Below are 26,048 nucleotides of genomic sequence, written 5' to 3'. Positions count from 1 at the left end.
GGGGGCACGGGGACGCGGCCGGGCGCCCCTGCCCGCCGTGGTGCCCGCCGCCTGAGGCTGCTCGGGGCGCGGGAGCCGGCGCCGGCGCGGCGCGGGCGCAGGAGGCTACTCGAGGCGCGATGTCGGTGCCGCTGCTGAAGATCGGGGTCGTGCTAAGCACTATGGCCATGATCACCAACTGGATGTCCCAGACGTTGCCCTCGCTGGTGGGCCTCAACACCACCCGGCTCTCGGCCGCCAGCGGCGGGACTCTGGACCGCAGCACCGGCGTAAGTGCGCCCGCCTTGAGTCCTTGCGGCCCCTCCTCCTTCCTGCTGCTTCTTGGGTCGGAGCCCCGGGCTGGACCGCCAGTGCGGCACAGGATGGGGTCACCCGGGGAGGGAGGGATGTGGGGGCCGGGGTCGCGAGCCCACCCCCCGCCCTGCAGCCCAGCAGCGCCTCCAGTTGCGGTCGCCACCCGCACTCTGGCGTCTTGGGCGATGCTTCCTGCGCCTGGTCCCCCGGAGGGGCTTGAGGACACCTGCTCTGGTGGTGGTAGGAGAGGTTCAAAAGTCCAGAGTCCCCGTTCACTTAATATTATGAAGTCTTTCTTTGCAACGCTTAGGAAACTGAAGCTAGGGACTTGGGGACTTAGCCAAGGTCACTCAGCAAGTAAGGGGTGAAGATGCCGCTAACGCGTCTTTGTGGGCTAGGTCCAGCCAGGACTCAGCTCGCCCTACTTTGTAAAGGGTGGAATGGACCGGCCCTTAGTGGGGTCCGAGGCAGAAGATCAGAGCTCGTAGTAGTCTCACCTGAGTCCCCCAAATCCCAAGGGACCCTTCTCTGCCCATCCCCGTTCAAAGATCTAAGTTAAGGGTCCACTCCGGAGAAGATTGAGAGGAGCTGGGCGGGACCCAATGCCCGAGTCGGTGGACTCCCACTCGCCTCTCTCTGGCCTCTGAAATGAAAATCCCATCTCCCTGGCGTCAGCAGCCTGGGGAGGGGGAGGGATGGCTGGGGGTTGGGGTGGAGGGTCTGGGTAGGGCTGACTTCCATGGTGCTTGGAGCAGGCTAAGCTGAGACCACCCTTTAATGAGGGGCTCCTTTCTAGGAGCCTAACCTTCTAAATGGAAAGGAGAGGTGAAGGGCGAGTCTCTCTTTTTCCTTCTGTTCTGCTTCCAAGGGCTCAGTGGTGTGACCTCCCCCGACTCCTCTACCTCTCCTGTTGTTTCAAAATGAGTTTCCCTAGTGTCCCAGGGCCTGGAGTGGTGGCGCATGCCTTTAATCCTAGCACTCAGGAGGCAGAGGCAGGTGGATCTCTGGGTTCGAGGCCAGCCTGGTCTACATAGTTAGTTCCCTGACAACCAGAGCTACATAGTGAGACCCTGTCTCAAAACAAACAAACAAAAAATCACAATGAGTTTCCTTGATAAGGACTTTGCATGCTTCTGAGTCCTGAGCTGCTGAGGGTGGATGAATGAAATGAAGTAGATCAGCACCATAGCGTCTTTTCCCTCCTCCCCAGCCCCATCTAAAAATAGCAGGGAAGTGCAGGATGCCAGGGAAGGGTTTGCGGAAGGGTTTGGAGACCTGGCAGACTCCAGGGCCAGGAGGGCAGGAGGGCAGAGGGATAGTGTGCAGGAGCCTTTGTCTACTGCCCCTGCTGTGTATCTGAAGGTCAGGGTAATGAGTGGTATAGAGAGCCTGCAAGGTGAAGCTGACCATTCACAGCTCTGGCTCTTTGGTGGTCTTTGGACAAACCCTCAAGACTAGGGGTGACCCCCACACAGCATGTTTGTTGACATTCATCAAATGGCTCCTGGTGGGAGCTGCATGGAGTTGGAAGTCAGCGTCTTAGCCAGGCAGCTTTTGGGGAGACAGAACAGCTCTAGACCATCACTGCTCTCAATTCTTAGGTGCTGACTGGGGGCTGTTAACAGCCTTGCTTGTCTCCAAGTGTTAGGGAACAGCAGATCAAGGTGTGACTGAACCTTCATGGGAAAAGAGGGTATCTGATTTCCTAAGCTGTTAGCCACCTGCTTTCTTATATGGCCCCTCACCCAGCCTAGCACATCTGCAGCCCCTCCTACCTCCCCAAGCATTAATTTGGTTAGGTATCAAAGCTCTGAGCCTCCAGGGTTGAACCTGCATTCTAAGGCATTGTGTCTCTTTAATCTGCCTCGGCACCCAGGCACCGGTCTCTCTTGCCCTTATCTTCACGTTCTCTCATTCTCTCCTCATCCCCTTCCCCACCTGCCCCTCTCCAGGTGTTGCCCACCAACCCCGAGGAGAGCTGGCAGGTGTACAGCTCTGCCCAGGACAGTGAGGGCAGGTGTATCTGCACTGTGGTGGCACCCCAGCAGACCATGTGTTCACGGGACGCCCGCACAAAACAGCTGAGGCAGCTACTAGAGAAGGTGAGTCTGTGCAGGGGTGTGTTCGAGCGCTGCGTGGCAGCCTAAGGCTTGGCCAGCCTGCGGGGCCCACCCTGGGCCTTTGCTGCCATGGCCCCGCTGTAAATATTTGTGGATGAATGATGTGGGCAGGTGACTGCATGGGTAGCAGGATGGAAAAGAGCAAGGGTGGCCCTGGTGGGGAGATGAATACACCTGCTCCTGGGCTCCAGGGGCTCCGTGGAGGAGCTTGCTGTAAGAGCAGAAGCATGGCTCTCCTTCAGCAAATTCTGTTTCTCCTCCGAGCGATGTTCAGGTCCCAGCAGTGCTGCCAGGGAGGCAGTGGACTCCAGATGCCTGGCGCACAGGCTTCACGTGGGTATGTCTCCATTCCGCTGGTGAGCCGTTGCACCTGGCGAGTCATTCCCACCAGTGGTTATTCCCTGACACGGCAGCCATGTGTAGTCCATGTGTACATTTTTGGCCTTGTTTCGTTTCATTGTCACAAGACCAGAGTAGAGCTGGTGCCACTGGTCACTCCTCAGATTAATGTCCGCAGGCCACACAGCTGGTTGGAAAGGAAGCTAGCCCAAGTCACCAGACTAGCTACCTTCCTGTTTAGCTTCTGTTTCTCACTGAGAGTGCCTAAGGCTGCCCCCAGGGACCCTAGATTCTGCAGCCGACCTCACTGCTATGGGTCCCGAGGGTGCTATAGTGGGGAGAAGGGAAAATAAGGAGTTTTTCCACTCTGCCTCCCCCAAGAAAAGATACCTCTAGGACATGAACCCTTCCCGCCTAGAAACACTGGAGTCACATGTCATGTGTACACACACACACACACACACACACACACACACACGCAAGGAAAGCTGAGACTTTCCCTACTGATTGGCCTTGGACTTTTCACATCCTCACCGATATGAGTTCTGTGGGGTAAGACGTCCTCTGTAACTTGAAGACAGGCACTGGGTATAGACATCACCTTTGCAATTGCAGAATGGCTTTGGAATCCAGCTTAACCCCTGCCCAGGACCTGGCCTTCCAGCTGGAGCTGGGCTATTGCAGGACTTCCACCGCCATGGGCAGAACAGTCCATTTTCCTGGACTCAGCTGCTGAGGCAGGGAGCAGCCTGGGGTCTGGGGTGACTCCCCAGTTACCCTCAGTCCCTCTCTAGAAGGGACCTGGGACCTTGTTTCCATCATGGTGCCTGTGGGGCTGGCTCACCCTAAAGGAGTAGAGTGTGGGTATTGGTTTCTTGGCCTGTTTTGCCACCTTTAGCCACCAGAGTAAATCATTTGAAAAGAGTTCAAGTAAAATATATTTAACAGACCCCATGGACATTTATTTACACCAAACTAGACAGGAGCCTAATTGAGCCTTTAATTATTCAGAACTGTAGCAAAGGGGTGGGGCTAGGGGGCCCTGAGGCCCAAGCCAAGGGGCTCTGGGAGAAGGACAAAGCTGGGAAATGGTTCCAGAAAGCTCTAGGGGCCCCTGAGAATGAGGCCGCGCAGCTTCCTTCTCTGCCTATGCAGGCCACAGTTTTGCTGCTTAAAAATTTAAAGCCCCATTTCACGCCGCGCAGACTCTATTTTGGGAGGGCCTGAGCACTGGCTGGAAGAGAGGCCCTTCATTTACTGTGCCTGCCAGCATTGATGAGACAAGCCTGCTCCGCCTTTGTGCTCTAGGGCTGGGCCTGGTCAACACACCTCCTTTCTCTACTTTGCTTTTTCCCTGCTTGTGGGGCAGGGCCAGGACTGGCACAGACAGCACCTACTATCTTGGGCAGCAGCAGAAGAGGTTCTTGATTCCTTGGGGCTCTTGCACCCTGGGCCTGGTTCTGTGCTGCTGCTGCAGTCTGGCTTTGTGTTGGACCCACTTGGTTGCACAGCAGATCAGGTCGTGGGACCTCACCCTAAAGGCTCTAATTTTCTCCAGCTTGAGTCCCTGTTGAGGTCTAGGTATCAGCATGCTCCTCCAGGGGTTGGTGGCAGAGGAAGGAGGGGACTGTGTCCTCTGAAGAATGCATGATCTAGGTCTGAGAGCAAAGGCTTTGTCATCCCAGACCTTGAGCTGGCTGTGTGATGGGTCGAGTTTCTTAACTTCTGAGCTGGCGTTGCTGTGTTGGCATGCAGAACTCAGAACCGTTCAACCTCCTGCCCCCTGCCCCTCCCCCCTCGCTGGGTTTGAGGAAGATCAGTGAGATAAATACTCTAGCTGGCTCAGGCCAGTGCCTACACAGGCAGTAAACATTAGCAATTAGTCATTCCCAGGTGGGGACAGGTGTGTGGCTGGGGTTCGTGTCCCCTTTCCCACTTGATGGCACCTAGTGCTACAGTGGCTAAGTGTATCCCATGACCTTATGACCTTGAATATGCTGGCTGGCTTCTGGGGACTCTCCTGCAAGTAGAAGGAGTGTGTGGGAGCAGTTATTGCCAGAGGGTTAATATGGATGTCACCCATGTTCTGTATGGAAGACTTAGGTGGGTAGTTAGCCAGAAAGTGGGGTCAGACTTTGGTTTATCTTAAAGTAACCAAGTTGTTTGGCATCTTTAAGTTTGTTTGTTTGTTTCTTTGTTTGTTTTAATGTAAAGGCTGATCTTTACATTTTAAAATTCATTAAAACCGTTGGCCCTTGGTAGAAAGGACAAAAGTCTCACTTACACTGTGTGGTCTTGTGTTGGACTGAGCCCTTCCCACACCAAATCCTGCCCACTATTTGACTAGCTGACTTTTGAGCTCTGTTCTTGTTGGTGTCAAGTCTCCAAGGAGGAGGAGACAAGGAAGAGAGGCTTTGAGCAGAGGTGGCCGTGTTGCTCTTCCTCTGATCCTGGCAGGCTGCACAGGTCTCCTGCACTGAATGCCCTTCTTCTGGGTACAGGTGTGGATGAGGACCCCACCCTTGCCCTCCTCAATTCCAATAAGGTGGTTTTGTTCCCAAGTAGTTCACAGTGTCCTTGGGTCCTTCATCTGAGTTCATTCCAGAAGACTCCTTGGAGGCAGTAGCATTTGGGCTGGGCCTGGAAGGGTAAACATAGCAAACTTGACGTTTTTGTTGTTTTTTTTTTTCCCACAAGAAACACTGTGGCCATTCAGAGAGGATGGAGCAGCCAGAGAGGCTGTTCAGCAAGAGCAGATCTTCCCCTTAGAGCATCGAAGAGAAGGGAGTGATTCACAGTCAGGCCCCTGCAAGGCTGTTCTGTAAAATGTGAAGGCGAATGTGTATTCTGCTTTCAAGTCCTGAAGTCCCCTATGGCTTTAAGTGCTGAAATGGGTGATATTTTCGATTGGCCAGTGAGAAGGCTTCTTGTCCCACTTCTTATTTCACTCCACTTACTGCTCTGAAGGTTTTGTAGTGGGAGGTGGGAACCTGCCCTCACTGTTCTGACCACTGAGCAGCACAGCCAAGCCTCTATCCCAAGGACTCTGTTCCTAGAAGGGAGTCTTTTTCAAATTCAGAAAGAGAAAAATCAGCAAGAAGACCTGCCATTCAGGGTGCACCTTCCTTGCTAGTAATTGGATTAGATTCTGAGAAAATGACCCAACCCACTGCGGCATCCTCCGCGCCTTGCCTCCCCCCCCCCCCCCCCCCCCCCCCCCCCCCCCCCCCCCCCCCCCCCCCCCCCGCCCCTCGTGAGCGTACATTCTCACATAAGCCATAGCCAGTTTCCTGAAAATGAAATGTGCTGGCAGGTGGCCTCACCAAAACTGTTTTTCTTTGACGCTCTCTGGAATCGTGCTGAATAATAGAGTCCCATCTTGAGGCTACACTCCATTCAACAATGCCCGTAAGGATGTAAAACAGCGATTCTTCATTTGCTGGGTGATTGATTCCTGACTCTGTGTTCTGAATGTGCGTGTTTGCCGAGCAGTCATCTGCCTATGATATTGTGGGGGGTGATGGATGGCGTGTGTGGTGGGGGAAAGGCTGGGCACAGAGCCTAGAGCAGCTCCCTATCCCTTCATTTCACACTCATAACACCAACGCTGTCCACAAGGACATTCCAGGAGAGTTCAGGGAAAGGGAATTTACACCCCAGGCCGGCCTGGAATCACTCTGGGTTCATCTCTTGGCTTTATGCACTTGTCTGATGATGTCAGTCATTCTCCAGCATAGAGTGGAAAAGGCCCCACCCTTAAACATAGAAAGAAATGGCCCCCTAGGCCTGTGCCTGCAACTCCAGGCTCCTGCCCTGGTCTCTGTAGCCTGCTGTTAGAGTTCTGCAGAGGAGGGTAGTGGGGATGTTTACCCGGCCAATTTGCAGTGTTTAGGGATTTCTTGGTCCTAACGGTCTGAAGCCGGTGATTAACTGGTAAATCATGCTTGGGTCACTTCTGCCTCCCAGAGTGGTGCTGTGGGAAAGGTCAGCCTATCTGAGGAGCAGACAGTGAAACTGCCTGGCATCTGCTGCAGCTCTTGCCTTGAACCTGTTACCCTTTTGACAGGTGCAAAACATGTCTCAATCCATAGAAGTGTTGGACAGGCGGACTCAGAGAGACCTGCAGTACGTGGAGAAGATGGAGAACCAAATGAAAGGACTGGAGTCCAAGTTCAAGCAGGTGGAGGAGAGCCATAAGCAGCATCTGGCCAGGCAGTTCAAGGTATGTGTGCCTGCCTGGGGCTTTGTTCCTCTCCTCTTCTTCTTCTTCTTCTTTTCCTCTTCTTTCACTTCTCATCGCTTCTTTTCTTCCTCTACTCCTCCTCCCCCCACACATGCTTTCTCCTCCTAGTCAGATTTTCCTTCCCTTTTCTGCTTCTCTTTCCCCACGGAGGTAGTGCCTAGGGGCCTGGGGAACAGATTGTTCTCTGCCTTGCAAAACTGTACTACTCTGGGAACAGAGAGCCCCCCAACTCTGTTCACCAAAGGGGGTGGGGCTTGATCAGCACCTTCATCACACAGCTTCATCCCTTCCTTCATCAGCCTATAGGAGACATGGGTCCCAGGCCCCCTGCTCCTCTGACTGAGGCAATCAGCTGGGCAGGGCATCATTAGAGGCCCTCAGCATTCCACAGCTGCTGCAGGTAAATCACATTAGCCAAGGATTATCTTAATTGATTAGAGCCATTTCTGGGCCCAGATCACTCAGGGCAGTTTTTCACTTCTGACCTAATTTAGCTGTGACAAGGCGCACACTGTAGATGAAGCTGCGTTAAGTGTTCTGTGTCTCCAGGTGACCCCGGCCATTAAAACCTCACTTCCTCTGACCTGAAATTATATATACATATGTACAAGTATGTATATATACACGACTCTCCACTAGGACTGGGCTGGGAATTATCTGCCACCTTAATTAAGGTGTTCATGCATGTTAATTAGGAATCAGGCCCAGATGTAAATGAACAGGTCAAATTACACAGCCACTTGGCTGGAAACTGCTGAGCGACTCTCTGTCCTCTCTTCCTCTTATGCTAATGTTATCCTTTGACGCACTCCCTACGTGAAGCAGGAACTAATTCTCCTTTTAAAAGCGGTACATTAGGTAGGCAAAATGGCAGGCTAATGAAATTATAAATCTATATTATAAATAAAATAATAGCAGACAGATTCCACTGAGGCAGAATAAGCCAGTGATTCTTGTCCCAGGCAGGGGAACATTGTGCCCCTTTTTCTGATGTAACATGATGACTTATCTTGGAGAGATTTTGACCTTACAGGCCAAAAAGAGTTTGTGTCTCTCCTGGCCAGCATCTGCCCTCCTGTGCTCAGCAGACCGTGAAGACAGAAGTGTCTTCAGCAACATGAGGTAGCTCCCCTTGGAGAGTATCATCCATAGAGCACCCTCTGAGTTCCAAAAGTTGGGGGCTCTGGGACTCTGGGTCAGCAAGAGCAAACCTTTGCCTTTTACACTGTAGACATTGCATAAAGGAATTTCAGCAGAACTGTGAGGGAGTCCCATCACCATTTGAGTAACTTGTTCTACTGTGATTAAAATGTGATTTTCCTTAAGTGACCATGCAAATATGTATCTTTTAATGGCTGTTTGAGGCAGGCTAGTGAGCTAGCTTTTCAACGGTGTTTCATTTTCTTGCTTACAGGGCTAACTTAAGAGTTTTTTCAATGCGCCAGTGACTGAAGAAGCAGTCCCCCATGTAACCATGAGAGAGCCAGAGAGCTTTTTGCACCATGCATTTTTACGATTCTTTTCCAATCCTTAGCACCATTTCACTAAGGAACCTTGAATCCAGCCAGGATCCTCCTTTTGCATGCGACTTTAGCTGCATCCCATGATTAGTTTGAACCCTTGTCAATGCACTTTTTGAAAAAGAAAGAAAAAAAAAAAAAAGAACCACAGACTTTGTGTATGTGACTTAAAGCATGTAACCTTAAGATGTTGCATTCTCGACTGATAAATAAAGAGCTTTCCCAAATATGTTGTTGTTCTGAGGACTGTTTAATACGCTCTCCTGTCTCACTGGGACCAGATAACTGACGGATTACTAAAATGGGAGTGTGCACACCTTCCCTCTCATAGGGAGAAGCCAGGCCAAGGCAGGGTGTTTCAAGTTCTTGCATGCATCGCACTGAACCAGCTTATTTTAACCTTGCAGGCAATAAAAGCGAAAATGGATGAACTTAGGCCTTTGATTCCTGTGTTGGAAGAGTACAAGGCCGATGCCAAATTGGTATTGCAGTTTAAGGAGGAGGTCCAGAATCTGACGTCAGTGCTTAACGAACTGCAAGAGGAAATTGGCGCCTATGACTACGATGAACTTCAGAGCAGAGTGTCCAATCTTGAAGAAAGGCTCCGTGCATGCATGCAAAAACTAGGTAGGCCCAGCACCCTGCAGGTGTGGCATTGCCTGGCCCGACTCTGCCACACACGCAGGTGTAGGGAGTGCTGCTGAAGCCACAGTGCCTGCTTGGCCTCAGCAGGTGACGGCTGCATCAGGGCTTCTGGGTAGGGCCACCCAGAGAGAGCAAGAAAGAATACAGGCAACACCCACACCAGAGTACCACCCATGTACAAGCCCCATGCGAAGGCCAATGCTAGACACCACTGAACCTCACATTTAGAAAAAACAATCAGATGAGCTTAGACACCACATACTGCCAGGTGTGTGTGTGTGTGTGTGTGTGTGTGTGTGCAGGCATGTGAGTGCTTAATATGCATGTGTGTGATGCAGGCATGTGTTTTTAGGATAAATTTAAAGGGCTGGAAACACATCTCCAGCCAGGCTGAGAAGAGGACTGATGAAACACCTTGAGACAGTGCATCAGGTTTAGTTGGAATTAAAAAGGGGGGTACGGTGGCAGCAGGTTATGGACAGAGCAATTGAGGACCCTCGGTGGCCTGGGTACCATGGACTGGAGAGCAAGGTAGCTTGCTCCTCTCTCAGAGCCATGCTTCCCCAACAGTCCTGGGGTATCTGGGATCTCATGTGTGACTGATCACCCAGTCAGTGGCTTTGGCCAAACTGCATGTGTGGGTGTTGGGGGTCATTTTTAAATCATATATATCATGTCCTGACAGCAGCTTCAGCATTCCCCCACAGAGCCTGACCAACCCATTTGCTTTTATGCCATGTACTTGTTAGGGTGACTTTGCCTCCAGAAAGATTGGGGGGGCTTTGTCTGATGTTCTGACTCGGTTCCCCTTCATCCATGCCTTACAAATTTAAAACACCCCAAAGAACAAACACCTTTCAAAAGCCTTGGCATGGGCCAAGTAGATGATACTGTTGGTTAAGTGCTTTCAGAATAAGCCCAAGGACCTGAGTGCAAGACCCAGACTCATGTGAAAAGAAACCTAGTGTTAGGGAGGGAAACCGATGGGTCTTAGGGCTAGCTGGCCAGCCAATGTGGCTTACTTGGGAAGTAATATGGTGAGAGAACTGTCAAGGTGGTGGCTCCTGAGAGATGATCCCTGGGGTCATCTTCTGGCCTCCACAGGAGCTCATACACACGTGCACCTGCACAGATCAACACACAGGTACAAACCCATGGTGCTAGGTGACAAGTGAACGAGAGCATTCCCTAGACTAGCTGTCTCGCAGCTTCCAGGTGATTCCCAGTGGCTGCTCCTGGCTTGTCCTTGGCAAAAGTGTGAGGCTCCGAGGCCTGGTGAGCTAGGAAGCTGTGCTGGGCATTGGACACTAATTGTTTAGAAGAGACCCTTGGACCCTTTCAGGGCCACCAAGGAATCATCTCCAAGTGTATATTCTTGTGTGCCTCATGAGACCCATGACCCGCTGTGGCAGGGGCTAGTGGCTGCAGTCTGGATGAGCTCCTCCCCCACTGCCTGCACATTTGTTCTAGGAGTATCTAGCTTGTTGGGCTAAGAAACAGGCTATGAGTCCCCTCCAGCCTTCCCTTGAGTTTCCACCATGGCCTCTCTCCCAGTCTTTCCAGCCAAGCACTAAGAGGTCTTTCTGGTCACTGAAAAGCACAGAGACTGGGTTTGTTATTTCTTCCCCCAAAAAATGTTGTTTCCCCTGCAGGATGATCAGGCTGGGTGTCATACCTAGGAGAAACTGAGAGAATCCAGATGGAGACCATGGTGGGACACTATCAAGGCCACCAAACTAATGGGCCTTTGGGAGAGGAGGCCAGCCCACACGGCTCTCCAGGTTATCCCAGCCAAGCCAGACTTCCCATCTGTCCTCAGCCTATTTTTAGCAGTTTCGTGAATTTACCTTATGGCTCGGATCTTGGGGCTCTCACGTGGCTGCCCTTGGGCTGTTAAGACACACTTGATTTGGGAATGAAGGGAGAATAATAAGGCCAGGTAATCCCACCCTGGGTGCATCAGTGAGATCACCTGAGCATGTAACTCTTTCCTAAGAGGGACTTCAATAAGGATGTATTTGAAAAGAAACAGCAGCTGGGGGTGGAGCACTTAGCCCCCGTCTGGCCAGCACTGGGGTACTGAGCTATAAAATGCCTAGTGTAGCAAGAGCCACTCAACAGAAGGTGGCTTTGTCAGGTCCTTGTCATCTTCCATTGCAAGGTCCTGGGGTCACTATGAAAATTTGTGGATATTGTTCATGTCACCAGCTCTGCACTGTCTGGCTCAGAGGAGCTTTGAATATGATAGTTCAGTAAGCAGGTGGGTAAGCGGGCAAGCAGGGGTGGGAAGAGATAAATGGAAGGACAGAATGACAGCGGGAGGCATAGCTAACAATGGATGGATAGACAGAGGATTGGTCAATGACTGGGTGACCGGCGGGTAGATAAGCAGCTGACAGAAATGGATGGCAGATGGGTGACTGATAGGTCTATAGATAGGTTCAGCATCTGTCCCAGGCATTCATTCAGCCTAGGGACATAGGACTAATACCCTGTGACTGCTTAATTCAGTCTTTGCTTTAGCCTTTCAGAGAGGCATCATCCCCCAGCCTCCCCAGCATGGCAATGCCCAGAATGCGGCCTCTGGCTGTGGGCAGCACTCACTCCTGGCCCAGAGGGTGGGACTCTGCACATGTGGAAGCCCAGTAGCTGAGTGTTACTCCTTAAGCCCACAAGGCCCAGGTTCTTTGGTGTGTCTGCCTCTGTGGGTGTTTGGTAACATTCATGGGAAATAAGGGAGGTAAGGGCTGCCTGTGTCTCTCCAAGTCTCTTCTCAGAACTGACCTGGTTGCCTCTTTTCAAGTCAGTTGCTGAAAATCCCTGACATGCACACATGCAGAAGTCACAATTCAAGGACCAGAGTTACAGTTGTTCCTGGTGCATCTTGATGGGCTGGCATGCTTTTCCGAGTGGCCCAGCCAGGACCTGGAATTTGAAACATCTTCCCTCTGGACTAAGCATAGAGCTTAGGCATAACATGCCTTGGGCCTTTTCTGAAAGCACAATCCCCTGGAACAAATCTTGTCCCCAGATGGGAGAGAGAGGCAGTGCTACCCAAAACCCTCATAGCCACTAATCGGGATGCTTCAAGGTCAGATCCCAGCAGCTAACCTGAGTAAGGCCGAACCCCAACACAGGCTGCTCAATGCAGCTACTCCCCAGACTTTGGCCATATGGTACTGCAGGCTTCCTTGGTCACTATTGCCATTGAAGCTGGCTTAAGTGGCCTACCTGTCCCCTGGTGGGTTTTATTTTCTTTCTGTAGGTGGGTCAGAAGACCCCAGACAGCTAGGGCCAAATGAGGGGCAAAGTGTGGTTTTTGCTCTTCTGAGGATATCTTAGTAAAGCGTGTGCCTGCCAGACAGGAGACACCAGTAGGATTCTACTTGCCAACGCCTGCCCTGGTGGGGTGCTCTAGCTGCCATGCTGTGCTGTGCTGTAAACTCTATATAAGATCCTCTCTTACACTTGAGGTGCCAGGGTCACCTGGCTGAGGTTTAGCAAGGGCAGCGGGCACAGTGACCCACAGTGCTGTGTGGTCACTCACAGATGGGAGAGTTAAGGGCGATTTGGCAGTGGACGCCCCAGGGATGAGAGCCCAAGAGTCCTGTAGCCTACAGCACCTACTGGACCAGACCTACTGGACCAGACCTGCTCTTCCGTTTCTTCTAAAATGTGGTCTACTAAAGGCCTGGCCTTTCTTGGCTAGGGCAGGAGGGGAAGGATGACTCTATGAGAATGCTCACAGGCCTGCTGTGGGCTATGGATCCAAACTGAGGTCAGCATTGGGACTGTTTCATCTCCATCTTGGACTTTGCTCCTAGCCCACCAACTTCTTTCTACATCACACTTCTCTAGTTTCAGGGCTAACTGCTGAGGATGGAGGCCATGGCCACAGCCTGTTTGAGGCCACAGATTTTCTCACCCAGCTCTGCCTCCCAGATATGCCTATCCTGATCTGAGCTTTGAGATGGTCCAGGCTGCTCTCAGCTTGGCATCCACTCAGGAAGTGCACAAGGCACTTGGCTTGTCTAGCTTCCTGCTTGGCCAGGCCTCTCCATCCCAAGACCCTCCCACCTGGACACTATCTTTCCTGCAGGCCTCTTCCTGAGGCCCTAGGGCTTTCTACCACCCCCACATCTATCCTGAGTACATGACCGGAGAGGGGCACCTTCTAGAACTGGGTGTGCCAAGATACCGCCAAGCCTCTGGTATAGTCTCTTTTAGATTCTGTCAGTCCCTCAGTCCGCGAGGTCTTGGCAGAACTAGTGTGGACAGGGAACCAAAAATAACTCCCTGACTCAAGGAAGGCAGGCAGCCTCCAGCCCCATGGGCCCTGGGAGCTGTGCCTGCCCCAGCAGCTTAGAGAGTAGAAGACTCAGTGGCCACACCTCCCCTATCCTCCCCAACATTGAAAGGCTGACTGCCCTAGTGACTGTGCACATAGGAGAAGGCTGGGTGTGGCTGGAAGGTTGGAGCCGCTGAGCATCCTTCCTGTAGAGCTCAGACATGGACCTTCTGTCACTTTCGGATATAGTGGGAAAAAAACAAAAGTTCAGATGGGTAGAATGGAAGAATGTGGTAGGATTGTTTAAGGCTGCTCCTTGACCTGGCTGAGAGCAAAGCCATGTTTTTTGCATATTCCCCATCTGAATTCATGGTGGAATAACTGAGCCATCCAGGCATATCCTGGAAGGCCTGTTTTGTGCATCTTTGCTTTGTTGGGTCACTGGTGATATAGTACCTGCTTGCTGGTAACTGAGGAAAGCATGGGTAGTGTGAACAGTGGGCTTCACTCCCCAGAGGCTCACCCTACTGACCCCAGCACTTGCTAGGTGGTGAATGGATGTACTCAAGAGGCTCTTCTGAGAACTAAGTCTTTTCATTTGTTTATGGGGAAGCAGGGTGAGTGGAAGAGGCTTCTTACCTAGAGCAGCAATCCCAGGTGCTTTTGTTGCAGCCCCAGGAAATGTGGGGTCCAGATGAGGTCACTGAGATGCATGAGATAAAAACATCTTTAGGGTCTGAGCCCTGCCCTAGAAGCTGTCTGGGAAGGTGAGATCCTGTTCTAGAGTGGGAACAGAATAGGCCTGGTGATGGAGGCAGGGAAGGCTAGGAAGAGCTAGCATCCAAGCTGAAGTGGGCATCCTCCTGACACTTCTGCTATGTTCAGGTGATGCACAGGAAAATGTCAGGTCCAGCCAGGAAGGGATCTCCCTTCCCAGTTTTGGGACAGACAAGGTGTGCTGGCATCTCAGAGAATCTAGTGTGTGGGAGTCCTGTGTGGACCACAGGCGTGGCATGCCATTGGGTTGTCAGGATGTCTTCCCCAGGGATGTCCAGCCATTGTGCATGCTGATTCCTTTGAACCGTAACCTCCAAGAAGCTCATAGATTGTGTCTCCAGTATGGATGGGAGGCTTTCTACGAGAAATTACAGGATCAGTGCTCTGTGGATGGTGGGTCTGGATGGCAGAACGGCATCTGGGAAGAGGGCTTGCAGAAGGGTTGTCTTCTGTTGGCTTCTTCTCAGTTCCCACCCATTTTGGAGGGAACCTCTGTCTCCTGGTAATGCAAGACCCACTGCTAAGTCAACAGGAGCAAAGGAAGAAAAACTGGGCATGAGGGGTGGAGTCCAGCTTGGGCTCCCCCTGCCCAGCCTCTACAGGTCGCCCACTCAAAACTCAATCAAACCTAAGAAAGCATGCAGGTGTGCAAGTGTGTTCATGCGGTGTGCGTGTGTGAATGCATGCATACGTGCATGTATGTGTGTGTAAAGTTGCTTCTAGGAAAGCAAATGGAAAGGAAATGTTTCTGCAAATCCATCAGGAGCCTCACTTCCAAATCCTGTCAACACTGGTCAACCTTGGCTTTCTTCATGCCTTCTTTTTCCTTTCCATTTCCTTGGTGTCTCTTCCAAGCTCAGAGCTTGGGCAAGCCAGGAAAGTGTGCACAGAGGCCAGGTGGGCATGCCTTGTGCTCATCAGTGGTCCTCTCAGACCCTTGCGCCCAAGACCTCTGTGAAGCCTTAAGCTTCAATAGAAAGTATTGGTGTGAAAAAAACCCAAGATCCTCCTAGAAGGGGAAGTACCTTTGGGGAAGGGACAATAGAGTGGATACACTGTGGAACTTCCTGGTGTGAACAGGGTACCAGCACTGGGGCATTGGTGGGAATCCAAGTGTCTCTTTTCTGCGTACAGCAGGCTTTTAATTCTGCTGAGCCTCTGGCTGTCCAGGGTGCCCTCTCTGCTGGCTCCTCGGCCAAGCCAAGCAGTTGTTCTTTCCATTCCTATACAATGCCACTGTGGACATACTCACCCCATTTCAGGCTTGGGGAGATGGTGCTGAGTATGGGAGCAGGGTGAGCTGCACTCTCCCCTGGGCCTAAAGGCCCCACAACCTGCTCTCTGTAGGATTATCTCTGCTTCCCTGTGGTCTCAGGTTAAGTCTCTCACAATCCCACCTAAGCACCTGGATCTTCTCTGAACTTTGCAGACAGTGTGTACGTATGCTAATGTGGCCCTTGAGGGGTATCCTATAGACTGGGGAGGGGGTCACACTCCAGCCTGACCTAGTCAGATGAGGAGGAGTCCTAGATATCAGGCTTTAGCTGGGGCCGCATGGGGTGGCAAGAGAGCTGCTGGCTAAGGCAGGTATGCTGTGTCACAGCCTTAGCATCTCCCGAATGACCAAGTTGTGGCTCTGAGGTCATCTCTGGCCATCTGTGATGTGGGAGGGCTGCAGAAGTCACATTCAAGAGCTCATAGAGCCCTCCTGCCAGGGGCCGCTCCTCTTGAGAGCATGGACATCCCAGACACCCTCACCTCCCCACCCCCACCCCCACCCCCACACAGCAGGACAGCAGCAGCATCCACCCACCTCCACCAGGACCTGGTTCCAAGACAGACAGATACACAGGAAAGGTGCTCCCACAGTGTGGGGGTGCTGTTGTGGGCTAGGATTGTCTATGTTTGAGGAGGTGAACCAAGCCTGGGTCCAGGATTCTAAATTCCCTCCTGCTGCCTACCATGCTGGCTAAGCATTTTATTCTAGCAGCCAGGGATGACTGGACTCTTTTGCTCCATTTCCCAGAGAAGACTAAGGTTTCCTGAGGCCAACCCTCACTTGTTATCTGGGCTGCCCTGGTCTTTTGTTCCCAAGGATTCATGAGGTCCAGGAGGGCAGCCACTGACTGCTATGCCCTACCCATGCTGCCCTCAATTGGGACCTGTGTAAGTGGCACCATGAGCTGCCAGCCTCCAGATCTGGAGGAGAAAAGGATAAAGCACCTGTCTTTCAAGCCTAGCTGTGCCATTGGGGGAGGGAGCCAGGCTCTCAGTCACCTGTTGGTCCTGACCTGTGTACACTCTGTTCCAGCCTGCGGGAAGCTGACAGGCATAAGTGACCCAGTGACTGTCAAGACCTCTGGCTCAAGGTTCGGGTCCTGGATGACAGACCCACTGGCCCCAGAAGGTGACAACAGGGTAAGTGTCCCCTAAGCTCTTAAGGGACATAACAGGCCTGGTCTCTGTCCCCCACCGTACTGCCAGTCATGTCTGCCTCCCAGGCCGACAACTTAAGGGGATGTGGACTGGGTAGAGACAGACTCTCCCAAGGGCTTCTTCAAAGGAAAGCTAGTGGAAGCTTTTATGCTAACACATATGACAGACAGTGGGACGGGGAGGCTGTCCATGTGAGAGTATGGTGATGGCAGCTCTGCCCCATGGCCGAGGAGGTTGCCCGGGCATCTCCTGTGCTGACCGCTACGGGCGGTTCCCATCGTTGCCTGTGCTTCAGGGATGGAATCTATTAGGCCTTTCTTGTTTTAATGACAGCTGATTTGTACTCATTTGCCATTCCTTTCATGGCTGATAGAAGCTCTGTGTTCCCTTTTGATTTTGAGAAGAGGCTGGGTTTCTTTTTCCTGGGTGTTTCTTCCCTGGGAAAACCTCAGAAAAGAAAAATGATCTAGCTGCCCATTTTTGACTACTTCTCCTTCCTGGGGATTGTGCCCACCACCTTAGAAGGTGGGCATCTGGAGTCAGAGGCAGAGAGAAACCCTTGATAAAGTATGCCTGTAAGGAGCAGTCAGGGTCTCTGGGAAGCTCCGACAGAGATGGAAGGGAAGCTGTGCTTCTGTGAATCCTTTGATGCCACACAGCCCTAATCACTGCAGCCAGGACGAGCCTCCTGGGGTCTGGCACTTCTCCCCCAAGGCTCTTCTTGTCAGAGGTTTGCAGGATAGTGGACAGACACACTCAGAACTAGAAGGTCCTCCTTGGACCCAAAGGAAGGAGGCTGAAATCCAAGATTCCCCAAGCCTCATCACATCCCTCCATGGCAGGCAGAGCAAGAGTAGATAGCACAGGAAATGGGAGGCCACTGGGAGTAGGCAAAAGACCCTCTAGGTATGTCAGCTTTATAGACCAGTGCCACTGAGGCCCCAGCTCCTTCACATGCCAGACAGCTTGGAGGGTTGGCTGAGCTGCCCTGAAGATACAATAGGGACAGAGATGTGTGGACATAAGTTGTCTTCACATTCTTCCCTGGATCATGATCGTAATCTAGTTTCTCAGCATTCTAGTTTGTGTTCTCTTGCTGTGATAAACACTTTGACAGAAGGCAGCTTTTGTGACTCTTTATGCAGGTGATTCTAGGTTGGGTCAGGTTGACCATTAATGCAGACAAGTAACACTGACGCATTTAGGATGCGTCTGTAGCCACATCCCATCAGAAGCACCTACCTCTGCTCAGTTTAAGGTTTGGTTAGGAGCACCACCTCACTACAGATGTGGATGACAGAGGCATTATGGGGAGAAAAAAGGCAAAGACAGGAGTTGCTTAGGAAGACCAGACCAGCATGCCAGGCTCTGTCCCAGCCTGTTCTGTCTAGTTACCAGCTCTGGACTGCAAAGAATGATGTAACTACATCTGTGCTCCCTTCCCCCACACACACACACACTTCCAATCCCCAAACACCATGCTTTCTATATACCTTCCATCACCAGGGCCTCTTTCAAAGGCCTCTGAAAACTGTTAATCTCCACTCACACAAACGGGCCATGTCCTCAGAGGCTGGTCTCTGGAGTCACTGAATCTATGAGATTCTGGGCTGAGGCTACCCACAAAGGACCTCCCCTGACAGCACAGATCAGGGAGACCACCATCAACCCCACACTGGCTAGCCAAGATCATCAGAGGAGCCCGCATCTGGAGCCTTCTGACGCTACATATGTGTGTGCCTTGGCCTCTGGGATACAACGCATAGCAAGAATGTAGGTTCACAAAGCTGTTGGGACAGCCGTGGGTACTGTGACAATTAGGTATCTGTTTTCTGCTTCGTGACTGCCTTCCAGGAGAGGAGGCTCTGGTGGCAGACAGAGTGACTAGGAGGAGGAGGGGCCTTCGTGAGGGCTGACAGCAGGCAAGGGGCAAGATGCTGATTGGCTGCAAACACACAGTGTTGGGCGCTGCTCTGGGCACGTTGGGCTCTAACCATTCTGAACCACATGCTGTCCACAGTGGCCCATGTGTCCCAGCCTGCTAAGTGACATGTCGCCTCATGCTGCCATTGATCAGCACCAGCAGTGTTTGTTTTGTTTTGCTTCCTTCCAGTCTCCCAAGCACTTTTGATCACATACACACAGGAGACCAATAACTAGCCACACACAAAATCGAGGGGGGCTGGAGATTGATCTTGGCTTTAGAGCAGGCTGCCATGGAGGATTTCCTGAGAGGGATGGGTGAAACAGAGGAGGAGGAATTGCATGGGACCCATGAAGAGGCTTCAGGAAGCTGCAGAGCCCCATATTAGTATGTGTGCCGAGGGGCCGTGCTGAGCTAGCTCAGTCCCCACTGCCTCTGCGTAAACTGTTAGAACAAAATTAGCTTGGGACACCTTTGCATGGGCCTTCTTCTGTCTATCAAGCACCAACTGTGTACAGGTGCTGTGCTAGGAAACCTAACTCAGCAGTGAGCCACAGACCCTAGCCCCAACAGAGGCCAGGCCCTTTTCACCAGCATTGGCTGTGGGAGGAGCTTGGCAGGAGCTGGTGTATTTCTTGTATATAGGCTGCATAAACCCCTACCCCCACACACACTGTACATAGCTCTAGGCCCCTGGAATTTCAAAGATTTCATGCCGGGCTCTAAAACTCACAGTCCACTTGGGTTGGGACACCCTGACAGAGCCATGTTCCATCCACCTCCTTTACTGGTCCCCCACCTCAGGAGTCTGGTCTATCTTACACAGAGAGGGGGCTTGTGACATGCTCTCACCGCCCCGGGAGGTGCATGTTCCAAGGGGTGGGGCACTGCTTAAGCCCCCACTAACCTCTGTGCTCAGACACTCTTTCCCTCATCTAAGCAGCAACAAAACCAGCGGATGATCCTCAGAACAGAGGGTGGAATTATGCAGAATGCTTTAGATTATGCAGATATCCTGGGGCCTGCAGCTCTGTCTGCTGGCAGCTTAGACAGCCCTTCTAATCCTTTCTCAGTGGGAGTAGGGACTGGGACATTCCTGGGGTGGCTGGCATCCAGCCACTTCCTCCTGGCCTCCCACTGAGGCTCTCTCCACCCCTTCGCTAACAGTTCCCTTTAGAACATCTTTCCAAGGCCGAATTCCTTGATGTTAGCAGTTTCAGGAGGACACTTGTCAAGCGCTTGGTAAGCCAGCGAGAAGAGCAAAACTCAAACCTTGGTACTAAGAAGGGCCCTGAAATAGCATGGCCAACACCTCGGCTGCATTGTAAGCTGCTGGACAGCCCCAGCAGCTCTGCCCTGGCCAACCTCCATGAAAAGCAACTACACTTAACACAGTTAAGACCTTCCTGACCTCAGTTTCCTCATGGGAAAATGGTGAAACCAGGGGCACAACTTGGTGATGTGCAGAACAGCTCAGAAAGCCCCACAAAGCCTCGGGACCTCTAAGCAGGCGACCCAGGCCCTTGACGTCCACCATAGAGAATGACAGGGTGAGACAGATGCAAAGTTAGCAAGTTCATTATGAGGTGAAAAAATACGATGCACCAGAATCAAACACAGATGTTAGAAGGATGCCCCTGTGTGCCTGGGCAGTGGCGACAGATGTGATCTGGGGGCTTGGAAACTACGAAATGTGTAAGTAAGTTTGGATGTTAGGCTATGCCGACATACTCCTTTTTCTTATCCACAGAGCTCATTCCCTGAAAAGCAGATTTTTTTATAGGTCCACCGGGCAGCTGGAGAAGGGCGATGCGTGGATAAAACATGGATCAAAGGAATCCTTGCTCATACATAGGTCACAGTGGGGTTGGACTTGAGGCATGGTTCACGAGCTGTTTTAACAGACCGGCTTGTGAAGTTACTTAGAAAAGGGGGTGTGTGTATCTCTTTTGCAGGTGGTCTGGTTATGGCAAAATTCTCAGGGGTCAGCTATTGAGAGACAGAAATCAGGACTAGAGAGTGAAGGTGGGGTGACCTCTCTTCCGCTGGTCCCCTCTATTTCCCAGCTGGCTGTTTATGTCTGAGAACGCTGGCCGCCTGTCCCCACACCCTGCCCCAAAGGCAGCTCTACTGGTATATAGGCTCATAGGAGGGTTCACACTGCATGATGAGACTCATGTCCTCTAGTAAAGTCATGCAGTGTGGGCATCTGACAGCCTCAACTCTGCCCTCCATCTTTAGCTGGGCACCCTTGAGTGGAAAGAACCAGTGATCCTTCTAGAGGACATGAGAAGGCCCTGTCCCTCAAGGCAGCCCATTGAGGGAGCAGCGGGTGGGCAGCTTTTCCCCCAGAGACATGTCCCGATACATCCATTTAATCCATGACCCAGATCACTGAGAATAATAACAACCTCAAATGAGACCCTGTTGTTGCTGTTGTTGTTTTTAATCTCATTAAAAACAAAGGGCACATCTGCTCCCAAGCATCTGAATGATGTCTCAGAAACTTGTTTTGTTTTCTTTTCTTTTTTGTTTTTTTTTTTTTTTTGTTGTTGTTTGTTTGGTTGGTTGGTTGGTTGGTTGGTTTGGTTTTGCTTTGCTTTGTTTTAACAAAAAAACGTCATGCCAAGCCTGAGAGCTGCCGCAGCCCTAATCCCTGCTCAGCTTCCGCAGCTCTCTGTGGATAAGGCAGCTGCCTTAATGCCAGGCCGACACCACCATCTCCTCTTCTAACCCACCCATTTCTCATTTGCTCCAGAATTGCTTCAAGATGACTAGAGGTTTTGGTTCCAAGTCCAGATGATTCTCAGGTCGACTGGCATGCAAACAGTCATCAAAATTTACTTTCTTTGTAACCCTTCAGACTCAGGCTGCAGCTGAATTACTTGGTTGATTTTCCACAGCTGCGAGACCCCAATTCCAGTCTGAGAAGTGCTTTCCCCAGATTAGGGAATGAGTGATTGAGCCCCAGAGCAAACCAAAGCCCCAGTTAATTACCTTCCTCTGTGTGTTCTTGCACGGATGCATGTGCTCAAACACACACACACACCAGCAGGATGATGACTCAGACTGTACAGCAGCAACAGCCTGGTGAGACGAGAGGACTCACAGTGTCCCATCAGTGCGCTGGAAGATGGCCCTTCCCGGCAGTCACCTTGAGAGCCGGGTGTCCTTGCAGACAGAAGCTCCTCAGTGTGGGAGCGTCTACCTGGCAGCTGTGCCCTTTGCAACGCTGACTCCAGCGTTGAGTCCCTGCTTTGATGACACTCCTTTCTCCCAAGCCCTTGGCCAAGGCCCAATACTGACCAAACAGCTATGACTGTTGTCCCATAACATGGTTCTATTCCAAGTAGAAAGGGTTCCATCTGGGGACCTGGGGGGGGTGTCCCCAAACCACCCACTGCTGTATATTGCATGGACTGGCAGTGGGCTGTTATGTCTGAGAACCCTGACTCCCTGTCCCCACTCCTGTCCCTCCACTGTGTCCTGTCTTTCCCACGAGTAAGAAAATACTCCCAAGTGGGGACTGGGGCAAGTCCAGTGTTCTTGGATGCAGGGCAGGATGCTCTCGTCTTGATGGCTCTTCCAAGTCCTTCTGTTTTAAGTTTCTATACCCTCCTTATGTGGGACGTTAACCAGGTCTGCTCTCCCCACAGGTGTGGTACATGGATGGTTATCACAACAACCGCTTTGTCCGTGAGTACAAGTCCATGGTGGACTTCATGAACACGGACAATTTTACCTCGCACCGTCTCCCGCATCCGTGGTCGGGCACAGGCCAGGTGGTCTACAATGGCTCCATCTATTTCAACAAGTTCCAGAGTCACATTATCATTAGGTTTGACCTGAAGACAGAGACGATCCTGAAGACACGCAGTCTGGACTACGCTGGCTACAACAACATGTACCACTATGCCTGGGGTGGCCACTCAGACATCGACCTCATGGTGGATGAGAACGGGCTCTGGGCTGTGTATGCCACAAACCAGAATGCTGGCAACATTGTCATCAGCAAGCTGGATCCTGTCTCTCTGCAGATCCTGCAGACCTGGAACACCAGCTACCCTAAGCGCAGTGCCGGTGAGGCCTTCATCATCTGTGGGACCCTCTATGTCACCAATGGCTACTCGGGGGGCACCAAAGTCCACTATGCCTACCAGACCAACGCCTCAACCTACGAGTACATTGACATCCCCTTCCAGAACAAGTACTCTCACATCTCCATGCTGGACTACAACCCTAAGGACCGCGCGCTGTACGCCTGGAACAACGGCCATCAGACCCTCTACAATGTCACCCTCTTCCACGTCATCCGCTCCGACGAGTTGTAGCTCCCGCTTTCCCAGAAGCCAAGGGTCCAAGTCCTCACCCCGAGGACATTTCCATGAAACAGCTGCCAAATGATCCCAAGAATACTAAAAGTCCTGATTTTGAGAAATCAGCGCATTTCTGACGCCGAGGGATGGTGTCACCTCTGTGTTCCTCCTACTCGTGCAGGTGGGCTACAGATTTCAGAAGAAATCGCCATGTGTGGATGGAACTGCAGCCCAAAGTTCGCTGGCTGTCCCCATCCCACCCCCACCCCTCTCTGGTCAAATAACTCAAAGAAGCAAGGCGATGACTGTTGGCCCCTCTCACCCAAGAACAACCACACTGTTAGGATTGCATGGACATTTCCTTAGGTTGTGCCCAGCGCGATGATGTGATGGCCGTTCTCCCCACCCAGAGCCCCAGCCCCTGCGGCGCTCGGTGTAGGCTGCTTTAGCCCACACGTATCGCAGCTGCCTTTTTCTTGACTGTGTTGTTGTCTCTTAGATTAACTGTGCCGAGACTCCCAGTAGCTCATGGACCTGTGTCTAGTACCTTCCCGAAAGCGATGGTGGGTGTGCGTAGAGTGAAGTTGCCGTACCCACGTTGTTGAACTTGCATATCCTGTAGCTAGATCGTGAGGTGTTCGTCTGTTATTCCCCGAGGTGGTAATTCTGTGTGTTCAATTTATGCAATGAATGTTGTCATGCAATGCTGTAGTTTGGATTGATAAGTGGATGGATTCTGTTTCTAAAAAGAAAAAGAAAAAAAAATCAGTGTTCGCCCTTATAGGAGACTTAGTCAAATTCATGTTGCTAATAACCCAGTGGAATTTTTCTCTTGTCAAGTTATCTGAATCGTGTAACCGTAGATGGGAAGGACGCATCTTGGGAAACTTCAGTTTCCGACAGGAAGGAACTCCCCAAGGGCAGCCATGTATGGAAAGGTCATTTTTTAAGAAAAAATAAATAAAAGAGGGCAACTTTGTACTATTCAGTTATCTAAGGAACAATAAAAAATATTAGGAGATATCCTTGCTTTGCTTATTGTGTGTGATAAGAGAGATGTGATGGACACACCTAGTCTTCATAGCTACCTTCTAGACCACAAGACCACAAGACTTAGAAGGGAGAGAGGACAGTGGATCCCAACCTCCTACTTTCCCAAAGCTAGAAAATGCTTGGAGTTTCCCCCACCTTGGGCTCCCATCCTTCACCTACTCTTCTTTCCAGGAATAGGCACCCATGTGAGACAACCCTGGTGCCATTGGTAGTCACCAGCCAAGATCTCACTAACGCTGATGAGTTCATGAATCCACCCCACTTCTGGCCCAGCCTTTCACCAAGGGCTGCTGCAGATCTAGGGAGAAGGTTCCCAGTCCTCTCTGGGACTCCAAGATATGTATATGTTGGCAATTCCAAAGAACTCAACCTGCAGATAATGTCCTAGAACACCCAAGTAGACCCCTGTATCTAAGAAATCCCTGAGGTACTTGTAAGGTACTTCACAGCCTCAATTCAAGAGCCTCTCTAGAATGTCCTGGAGTTTAATGCCAGCCTGAGAAGTGATGGCATGAGAGGAGCCCTCCCTACACATGGTGATGTATCTGGTCTGATTTGACAAGGTGGCTGTTGTCTATATTCTATGGTGTGGGTTCTGGTGTGATAACTCTCCTCTCACCTCACCTCGACAGTTGGGCATCTGTCACCCCACTACGGGTAGACTGTGGAGACATGGTTCAGAGTGTGTGTTCAACAAGCAGTGAGCAAACTAGTCTCCCATGTTCCAATGCATGTTCTGGGACAGCAGCTGGTTGGTCCCCAAGCAAAACATCGATGGCACTTAGGACAAGCTGATATCTATGATGTTCAGTTGTTCTGTAAAACTGAGAGTCCAAGGATGTCTAAGGATAGACAATGGACCTAGTGCCCACACAGAAGTTGGAATCACTGCCATGGTGAGCAACTAGGGAGTAAGTGGCTGTGAACGTTTAGGGACTGTGTCTAGCTTGTCCATACAAGGCACTCTTATTACCCAGCCCTCGAAGCAGAGTAACAGGATAACGGTGGGAAGAGATCTGGGAGGACTCTAGAGGGTTGCTGAGCAGAGACCAGTCAGGCCTGACATAGTGTTCTCAGACACTCTTACTCCAGGAACCACAACCTAGACCCTAGTCCCTTCCTCAGTGATTAGGTGGCTGTTGATACAGGTGGCCTATCTAGTAGGTCCAAACTTTTGACACAATGTTATCTACAAAGTTCGATTTACAAAAAGAAATTGCAAAAATATCTCTTAATGTTCTAAGTAAATTCATGATTTTGCCTTGTCCACATTTGTAGCTGTCCTCGGCCAAATGTAACTGAGCTCAACCCACAGGTTGGACACAGTTTCCTGTAAGATACAGGACTTGCTTTGGCCCTCTCTCACCATGTTCACCAGACCCCAGATATGGCCCTTAATATGCTCCCTGACCATCTACATTCTGGCCTCAGATCCCTCCCACCACCACACAAACACCTTAGAGGCCGCTCCTCCTCCCCACCAGAATCTCCCTTCCACAGGCTCTCAGTCCTCCTCTAATCAATCTCATCCAAAATATTCTAGGATCTGAGAGAAGTGGTTTAGGTATCCAAAATCATTGAGCCTCCAAATGCAAAAAAGAAAAAAAGAAAGAGAAAGAGGGAGAGGAAGGAAGGAAGGAAGGAAGGAAGGAAGGAAGGAAGGAAGGAAGGAAGGAAGGAAGGAAGGAGGGAGGGAGGGAAGGAAGGAAGAGGAAGGAGAAGAAAAGGAAAAAGAAATGAAGAAAGAAGGAAGGAAGGAAGCAAGCAAGCTTGCTTTTCTTCTCTCTGGCAGGTCACAGGATCCACCTGAAGGTGGCAAGGTGGAAGGAGGGAAGAAAAGGGCGGTCTGGGGAAAGCTAATCCTTAATTACAGCCTCATTAACTACACAGCTTCCTAAGCAAGTCATGGCCCATGACCATAGCCATGAAGGAACTTCCAATTAAAACTTTCAGAGATGGGAGGTATTTTTCATATTTTCATGTTTACAAATTATTTTGGGGTGAGACCCCCATGAGACACAGTGGCTGCTTACTCATCTAAAAAGCCCCAGGTTTCAATAAAGCCATCACTCAGGCTGCGAGGCCTCTGGTCC

The 26,048-nt window shown here is 51.2% G+C and overlaps 1 protein-coding gene across 2 annotated transcripts in view; it reads left to right on the top strand.

Moving 5' to 3' along the window:
* Window positions 1–23,923, top strand: part of Olfm1 (olfactomedin 1) — a 36,711-nt gene extending 12,788 nt beyond the window's left edge. Inside the window, exons 1-6 of one of the 2 annotated variants that reach the window (XM_055600696.1) lie at window positions 7–269; window positions 2,247–2,396; window positions 6,820–6,975; window positions 8,924–9,143; window positions 16,538–16,644; window positions 22,243–23,923. In XM_055600696.1, coding sequence (XP_055456671.1) covers window positions 120–269; window positions 2,247–2,396; window positions 6,820–6,975; window positions 8,924–9,143; window positions 16,538–16,644; window positions 22,243–22,917 — 1,458 coding nt within the window. In that variant the 5' untranslated portion in view covers window positions 7–119 and the 3' untranslated portion in view covers window positions 22,918–23,923. Of the gene's footprint in view, window positions 1–6; window positions 270–2,246; window positions 2,397–6,819; window positions 6,976–8,923; window positions 9,144–16,537; window positions 16,645–22,242 lie in introns of those variants that run through there. The other variant, XM_055600697.1, reaches the window with a different exon arrangement.
* The last annotated feature ends 2,125 nt before the right edge of the window (window positions 23,924–26,048 follow it).

The sequence above is a fragment of the Psammomys obesus genome, unplaced genomic scaffold, assembly GCF_907164565.1.
Source record: "Psammomys obesus unplaced genomic scaffold, mPsaObe1.curated_primary_1811, whole genome shotgun sequence".
NCBI classification, from domain to species: Eukaryota; Metazoa; Chordata; class Mammalia; order Rodentia; family Muridae; genus Psammomys; species Psammomys obesus.
The sequence above is the reverse complement of the archived record's forward strand: the minus strand, read 5'-3'. Positions and strand labels throughout refer to the sequence as shown.